The sequence below is a fragment of the Mustela putorius genome, unplaced genomic scaffold, assembly GCF_011764305.1.
Source record: "Mustela putorius furo isolate JIRA1106 unplaced genomic scaffold, ASM1176430v1.1 tig00003836_pilon_pilon_pilon, whole genome shotgun sequence".
NCBI lineage: Eukaryota > Metazoa > Chordata > Mammalia > Carnivora > Mustelidae > Mustela > Mustela putorius.
In genome coordinates, this window is record NW_025421989.1 from 21,234,835 (window position 1) to 21,243,607 (window position 8,773).

The 8,773-nt window shown below is 41.7% G+C and overlaps 1 protein-coding gene across 1 annotated transcript; it reads left to right on the forward strand.

Moving 5' to 3' along the window:
* The first annotated feature begins 5,574 nt into the window (after positions 1-5,574).
* LOC101688040 (melanoma-associated antigen B18) lies at positions 5,575-8,497 on the forward strand. Its single transcript, XM_004769146.3, has 3 exons — positions 5,575-6,115; positions 6,551-7,649; positions 7,812-8,497. Exon 2 carries the CDS (start codon positions 6,618-6,620, stop codon positions 7,626-7,628), a length of 1,011 nt encoding a protein of 336 aa, XP_004769203.1. The 5' UTR covers positions 5,575-6,115; positions 6,551-6,617; the 3' UTR covers positions 7,629-7,649; positions 7,812-8,497.
* Positions 8,498-8,773: the final 276 nt, after the last annotated feature.

The following is an 8,773-nucleotide window of genomic DNA, read 5'->3' on the forward strand; positions in this document are numbered from 1 at the left end:
TAGTCATTTATTTTTTCTAGGCATGAGAGGCAGAATAATTAAGACTACCCTCAATAATTCACATGCCCATATAATCACCTCCCATTGAATGCAGGAAGCATCTGTGTTTATGAGGGGATATCACTCCCATAATAAAGTTATGTTATGTAGTACAGCTGACTTTAAGGAAGGGAGATTATTCTTGATGGACTGGACCTAATTAGGTGAGCCCTCAAAAAGGGCAGGTTTCCTTCTTCCTGGAGAAAGGGATTCAGGTACTGAGGATTCCACATAAGGGAGATTCTCCACTGATGGCTCTGAAAATGGAGAGGGCCAATGGCGAGGAATGCAGTCAATTTCTAGGAGCTGAGAGTGGCCCCTGTCTGACAGCTAGTGAAGATACAGAGGCCCTAACCCTGTAGTGACTGACAGATTAACTCGATTCTACCAACAATGAGAATCTTGCAAGTGGTCCCTTCCCAAGAACCTCCTGAAAAGAATACAGTCCAGCAACAAGACACCTTGAGAGTGAGGACCTGAACAGAGAACACAAATGAGTTGCATCTACACTATTGACCCACAGAAATGTGAGATAATAGGTGTTATTTTAAGCCACGGTGTCTGACATAATTTGTTACGTAGAGATGAAAAGCTAAGGTATTGGGTATCTCAAAGGATGGATCAAGGCTGATTTTTAGGACTTTCTCAAAATTTTAACCCAAGAAATATTTCTAAACAGCTAGTAATTTGTGAAACTTAAGAAGTGTGTTTTCTCATATATACTTTTATCTCATCATCCCACCAATTCAGTAAAAAGAATATCCTTATTCTCTACTCTAAATGTTTTTAACATAGTGTCATATAGGGTAATTTTATTGCTCAAGATACAAAGGCAGACAGTGGAATGATGCCTAGAATTTAAAACAAGACCAGGTACAATTAAGTATTACTGCTCTTAGTGTGTGAAGACAGGATCAGTATTAAATCCTTAAGATTCATCAGAACTGGGGCTAGGGTGAGGCAAGTGAGGCTTGAACTCAAAATTTAAGGTCAGGGGTAGATCAAACAATCTCAGTAATCAAGATGAATTATGCTTTTATTCAATATTAAACAGAATAAGGTTAATGCCAAAAATCCATAATGAGAAAGTATCACACTTTTAAATAAAGATACCATCCATGGGCTGGAAATAGTCTTAAACAAGTGAGGCACAGACTGTCAGGGTCATCCATGTGTAGGGTCAGATCCCGTCTCTTTAAGACTTTAATATTTTATTCCCCACTCTCCTCACCTTAATCCTGGTCCTGACTCAATAACATGCACCCTAGATACTTCGTTGTCTAGGTGTTAACACCTCCTAGTAACTGGAAGACAAGGAAGTATCTGAAGGTTATTCAGAAATTTTTATTTTATTTTATTTATTTGAGAGAGAGAGGGAGAGAGGGAGAGATCATGAGGAGGGGGGAAGGGTAGACGGAGAAACAAACTCCCCACTGAGCAAGGAGCCTGATGCAGGACTCAATCTCAGAAACTTGGGATCTGACCTGAGCCAAGGGCAGCCACCCAACCGAACTGAGCCACCCAGGGGCTCCTATTCAGAAGCTTTCTAGTCAGTTGTTTTGGTTGCGTGGCAAGTGGCAAAGTAATGTGTTCAAAAATAGTTTTCCTTGGGGCACCTGGGTGGCTCAGTGGGTTAAGCCTCCGCCTTCAGCTCAGGTCATGATCCCAAGGTCCTGGCTCTCTGCTTGGCGGGGAGCCTCCCCCACCCTATCCCGCCTGCTTCTCTGCCTATTTGTGATCTCTCTCTCTCTCTCTGTCAAATAAAAATAAAAACAAAATCTTTTAAAAAATCTTTTCCTTATCAAACTCAACACTCAAAAAACAAGTAATCCAGTTAAGACATGGATAGAAGATCCTTTTCCAAAGAAGGCCTCCAAATGGCTAACAGATACATGAAAAGATATTCAACATCACTCATCATCAGGGAAATACAAATCAAAACTATAATGGGATACCACCTCACATCTGTCAGAATGGCTAAAATCAACAACATAAGAAACAACAGATGTTGGCAAGGATGAGGAGAAATGGGAACCCTCTTGCACTGTCGGTAGGAAGGCAAACTGGTGTAGCCACTCTGGAAAACAGTATGGAGTTTCCTCAAAAAGTTAAAAATAGAGCTACGCTATTATCCAGCAATTGCACTGGTAGGTATTTACCCAAAGGATACAAAAATACAGATTTGAAGGGGTACGTGCACCCTGATGTTTATTGCAGCATTCTAAAAAATTGCCAAACTGTGGAGAAAGCCCAATATCCATCGCCTAATGAATAGATAAAGTAGATGTGGAATATTACTCAGCCACCAAAAAGAATGAAATCTTGCCATTTGCAGTGGAGCTAGAGTGTATTATGCTAAGTGAAATAAGTCAGTCAGAGAAAGACTAATACCATACGATCTCACTCATGTGTGGTATTTAAGAAAGAAAACAGATGAACATATAGGAAGGGGGAAGATTAAAAAAGAGAGAGAGCAAAACAAACTGTAAGAGACCCTTAATGACAGAGAACAAACTAAGGGTTGATGGAGGGAGGCCGGTGTGGGGATGGGCTAGATGGGTGATGGAGATTAAAGAGGGGACCTGTTGTGATGAATGCTGGATGTTGTATATAAGTGATGAATCACTGAATTCTACTCCAGAAACCAATACAGCACTATGTGTTAACTAACTAAAATGCAAGTTAAAAACAAATTTAAAAACCCAAATAGAGTTCTCTTTATCTGCCAAATTGGCCCCTGGCTATGTTAATCTGAGCATGGTGTCACAGGTATTGTGTTCATCAAAGACAGAGCATCCATTTCCTCTGAATTAGTAACAGATAGAGCCCGTGTCTCCTAAACATCGTTCTCTGGGCTGGAGTTGATGTCTAAGAGAATGAGACATGGGAATGAGGAAGCCTTCAGAAGTTCAGTCCTTCACTGGCAGTGTAGCCATTGAAATGACTGATATGGTATTGGAAGCAGCAGGTTTAAGAGTGGACAGTTTGTCTGAGTTGGACTGGAGCAGAACATATAGATGAACAAGGTCTTGAGCCACTGAAAGGCTAAAATCATTGTCAGGGGCCAAATCAATCTAGGTCCCTTCTGCTTGAGAACGTGTTATAACATCATTCACAGAGGAGCAGGATGGGTGAAGGCACAGGGGAATACAGTTCTAACTTACCCATTCTAACAGAATGGTGACAAACCGGGTTTTATAACCTGACTCCCTTTCCATGGTTTCAGTGTCTTTGCTTGACAACTATTTTGTATTGCCAGGCTTATTAACCTGGAAATATGTCTAAAAGTGACCTACTCAAGAAGTAAATATTCATTCAAAAATCTAAGTATTTAGTTTACTAACAAGTAAAATGAGAAGTTGGAAAGTCTTTTTTAATAAATTGAGAGTACATATTAGCATATTTATTCGAACAATTCAGATGTTTTTGCATTGGCTACAGTAATGAATCGCGCCCTGATTCTATTAGGATAGCCCTATATTGAATAAATTTGTGAACCCAGACGAGGGAGTATACAATTTTATCTTTTACGTACATGCACGCAACCTAAGAGAGTAATAACATTCAAACAAGTTGCCATGTCTACATTAGAATTTATAAAGAAAAAAAAAAATTCAACTGGCACGTTGACTGGTTAGCTATGTAGAAAGAACACGGAAAGTATATTCCTTCAAAGAAAACTAGCTTTGAGTAAATTATAGTAAAATTCTCTATTTTTCTGAAATTATAACTATCTGTAGGCACAAATAATCTGTAATGTGGCAAAGATTAGGGCCTGAACATGGATTATTTCACTGATGCCCATTAATAATTATTATTAATGGATGAATTATTCTTCCAGTTACTAACTGATTTAGTTCTCAGGCAATATTTCTCATTATTTAAAATTACAAAAAATATAATTCTGAGCTAAAGAGTTTACTGATACTGATTAGACCAAAAATCTAGCTTTCTTTACCTATCTATATATCTAGCTCTCTAGGTAGTAAAATGAGGCAACTCTAAGACTTACCTCAAGAAAACAGAATGGAAGATAACAGAAGATTCTACCTATAGACATAATTCAGCTAATAATCTCAGAAGAAATGACAGAACTCCAGAATTATAATTCAGCAGCCCCTAATGGATTAGTGGATGACACTGATGATCCTTAACAACTGCCAACATTACCACAAAGGAAACAGCAGTTGTTATGTGTCTCCTAATGGACTTAACTTAATGACACTTTGGGGGTGATTTTGCCAGCAAAGAGACAAATAATAAACCTTAATCTGAACAAGCTTCCTATAGCTATTGAAGATAAATGATACTGAGCATCAGGTATATTGAATTATTTTATCCTTTGTAATGTACGTGATGGACAATTTTCTATAATAAAATGATTTTATTACAAATATGTCTGTAAATTTGGAAACCCAAGTAAAATGGAATCATTTTTAGCAAAATATAAATCACTAAATAGGTCCATGAAGAAGTACAAATCTTTCATTGAACAAAAGAACCCAAAACTGTAGTCCTGATATATTTCCAGGGCAAATTTTGCCCTCAAAATGTAACGGGATCAGCCAGGTTGAAAGGTCATTACACCAAATGATGAAGGAAAAGCTAATCAGCACATTAAGTAAGCGCTTAAAAGCCATTCAAGAAGATGGGAAATCACTCAACCACTTTAACGGGCTAACTCTCCTTGATACAAAGACCAGATGAGTATGCCCCAAGAAAAAAATATTTGCATCAAGCTCACCCATATACATATTCTAAATAAATTCATAGCCTATGCAGTACAGCAGTGAATTAAATGAAGAAAGAGGCTGTGTCCAAGGAATACAAAGATCATATGATATGAGAAAAATCTGTGAATTGGAATTCACTATGTTAACAGAGAAGAGAAAGCATTTTATCATGTTTTGAAAGTAGAGGAAAAAAAAACACCTTTGATAAAAATTCAACACCAGTTCATGCTAGTAACTGTTAGCAAACATATTAGAATAGAATTTCCATATTCTAAAATTAACAGCACACATACATAAGTATGAAATGTTAAAACATTCCCACTAAAGTCAGAACAGGGCATGGAGGTGTGGTATCATTTCTACTATTCTAAGCTCTACTGGTTGACAGAGCCAGCATATAGCCATACATAAGAATACCAAAATAAAATATATGGATTATGAAAAGAGATAATAAGATCCTATAATTAACAACTCCAAAGAAATTGACTGTCTAATATTCAAATGTATAAGGCACTTCAGGAAACTGATGTAGCCCTCTACAGCAAAATCAGAAGTCTATCCACACAAAATAAATGGTAGAATACATCATGGAGAGCATACCATTTGAAACAGTAGCAATATCCAAAATATACCCAAAAAAAGAACTAAGAAATATGTACATGATCTTTATGGAACCAAATGTTTAAAAAGGTTACTAATGGACTTAGGTAAAAGAAATCTCAAATAGAGCAATGCACCACGCTCATTTACAGTGTGCAGAATATTGTACAGATGTCACTTCTACTTAAATTATTTACAGATTTCTGCCTTACCTGATGGATTTGACTCTGGGTCAGCAGAAGAGACACAGCTCAGCACCAACAAGGTGTCAAGGTATGACACTGAGTGAGGACTGAGGGGAGAATCCACCCCAAAAGAAGGGGCAACAGAGAGATTTCAATACACGCCCCCCCCCCCGCCCCCGGCTGTCAGTCTTGGAAGGTCCCAGTGATGGCTGCTCAGCTCTACTCCCACCTTACTTCCTACTGGGGGTTCTGAGGGAAATGAAAGCCTTGGTCTGATGTGAGCTAACTTCATCAGAGGAAGAAGTCCCAGACCCTGCAAGTCAGGAGTCAGAAAGGAACCCTGTTTGACTTCTGCATAGTTCTTCCACCACCAGTACTGAGGGGAGTCCTCCAGAAACCCACGCGAGATTTTATGCTAGGAAGGCCAGATGGGTGTGGCCGGAAGTGCTCACCCTGACTTCCGCTACATGCGCAGTGGAGCCTGAGTTCGTTTGAGACGTGGAGAGGTGTGGTCTCACACCAGCAAAGGAGGAGTGCCAGGAGTGGACAGTTGTCAAGGTGAGTAACTTGCTAGGCCTGAAAGGGGTACACTCCTTTCAGAATTGAGGTTCCCCAAAGAGCCTGGTCCAATTCTGGCACACCCCGCCCCCAATGTCCTGATCTTGTGGCCGAAGTACGACTGTTAGGCCTAAGGGCCCTCACTTCTGCCTTGCGCGTTTGTGGTTTGGGGGGTCTTTGGCTGAAGGGGCAGCCTCAAGTCAGCAGAGGGTGGTTTCAGAAGACCAGTTAGGAGTCAAGTTTAGTACTCTGAGTTTGAACTGAGTTCCCAAGCTGCCACAGAAGAGAGCAGGTGCATGGAGTCCTGCTCACCCCTGTTTTGTGGGTTCCTAGAAACAGTACCATTAAGGGAATAAGCAGAGGCAGCTTTTCTTGGAGCCCAGGTAGAATATCCTTATCGAGGCTAGACACACCATCTCTTCTTCCATATTCTAGGGTGACATCTTCATCAACCCAACTGCTTGCACCTAACTCCTGCCTGCCATCTCTGACCAGTGTCACCATGCCTAGAGGTCAGAAGAGTAAGCTCCGTGCCCGTGAGAAACGCCGCCAGGCCCGCTGTGAGACCCAGGCTCTGAAGGAGGCTCAGGCTACCGCAGCAGCAGCAGGAGAGTCCCCCTCTGCCTGTGCTCTCTCTGGGGGTAGACCTGCTGCTGCAGCTCCTAGGCGTCCTCAGGGAGCCGCATCTTTCACTGGGGCCGATGCAGCTCTTTCAGGCACCGATTCAGATGAAGGTGCCAGAAGCCAAGATGAGGGAAGCCCCAGATCATCGAAGGGCTCCGAGGTCTCACACAGAGACCCACTAAACAAGAAGGTAGTTTTGCTGGTGCAGTTCCTGCTGCAGAAGTATCAAAAGAGAGAGCCCATTTCAAAGGCAGATATGCTGAAGTTTGCCGTCAAGAAGTACAGGCATCAGTTCAATGAGATCCTCAAGAGAGCCTCCGAGCACATGGAGCTGGCCTTCGGGCTTGATCTGAAGGAAGTGGATCCCATCCGCCACTGCTACACCCTGGTCAACAAGCTAGACCTCACCGATGGCTCCATGCACGAGGACGAGAACATGCCCAAGACCGGCCTCCTGATGATTGTGCTGGGTGTGATCTTCATGAAAGGCAACTGCGCCCCTGAGGAGGAAGTCTGGGAAGTGCTGAATATGATGGGAGTCTACGCTGAAAGGAAGCACTTCATCTACGGGGAGCCCAAGAAGGTCATCACCCAAGATCTGGTGCAGCTGCAGTACCTGCAGTACCGCCAGGTGGCCAACAGTGATCCTCCACGCTTCGAGTTCCTGTGGGGCCAGCGAGCTTACGCCGAGACCAGCAAGATGAGAGTCCTGGAGTTTCTGGCCAAGATCCATGATACCGTGCCCAGTGCCTTCCCGTCGTGGTATGAAGAGGCTTTGAGAGATGAGGAAGAGCGAGCCCGAGCCCGAGCCGCTGCCAGGGCTCGCACCGCTGCCATGGCCAGCGCACGTGCCAGGGCCTTGGCCAGCAGCTTCTCCCACCCTAAGTGATGTCCGCGGCCGGTTGACCAGGTGGGTCAGCATTCGAATGGCGAAGGGTCAGGGCGGGGCTGGAGAAGCGGGTGTCCTCTTGTATATTGTATATATTGTATATTGTATATTGTATATTGTATCCTCTTTGTGTTCCTCTTGTATATCAGTAACGTGGAATTTCACCCCTTTTCTTTTTTTTAGGTTTTATATCCAATGTTGAAGTTTGAAGCAGATTCTTTTCTCTGTGGAACGAAAAAGCAGTCTACGTTTTAAGTAACCGACGGCCGGGGTGGATCTAGAAGAAACACAGTGAATATTGTCTTTGTGTTCTTGTTCTATCTCATAAACTTAGAGTTGTTTTTTCTCTTTTCTTTTTTCTTTCTCTTTTTTCTTTCTCCCTTCCTTTTGCTTTCTTCTTCTTTTTGTTATATTTCAAATGTTGTTTCTTTAACAGAAAGTTTACATAATTTTCATATTTAAGTTTAGTCATAATTTTAGTTGGTTATTTCTCTTTAATAGCTTTAGGATTAGGAGTTTTGTTAGTTAGTAAACCGAATTGGGAAACCTTTCATATTTACCAAAACAGAACAAGAAGACATGGCATTGTAACAGGCTTTCCCTTGGAAATGCGAAAAAAATTGAGCGGTAAAATTACCAGGATCAGAAAATGGAGGGGAAAGAAGCAAAAGAGGTTCCATTCTCAGTTTCCCCTATACGTTTTAGTTTGTTGCTCTGTAAGGATAGAAGATACATACATGGATTTGTTTGGCTTATTTAAAGAATGGAGGAGAAATAAAATGTTTAAACAGTAGAATTCATGCTTGCTGGCTCGTTTATTTTCCAGATACTAACTGAGCGTCTGCTCTGTAAAAGTCAGTGTTAGAAATGGGGAAGTCACAGAGGGTGCCTGGGTGGCTCAGTGGGTCAAAGCCTCTGCCTTCAGCTCAGGTCATGATCTCAGGGTCCTGGGATCGAGCCCACATGGGACGCTCTGCTCAGCGGGGAGCTTGCTTCCCCCTGTCTCTCTGCCTGCCTCTTTGCCCACTGATGATCTCTGTCTGTCCAATAAATAAATAAAATCTTAAAAAAAAAAAAAAAAAAAAAAGAAAAGAAAAGAAAGAAAGAAATGGGGAAGCCAGGGTATAAAACACTCCTGGCCTTAG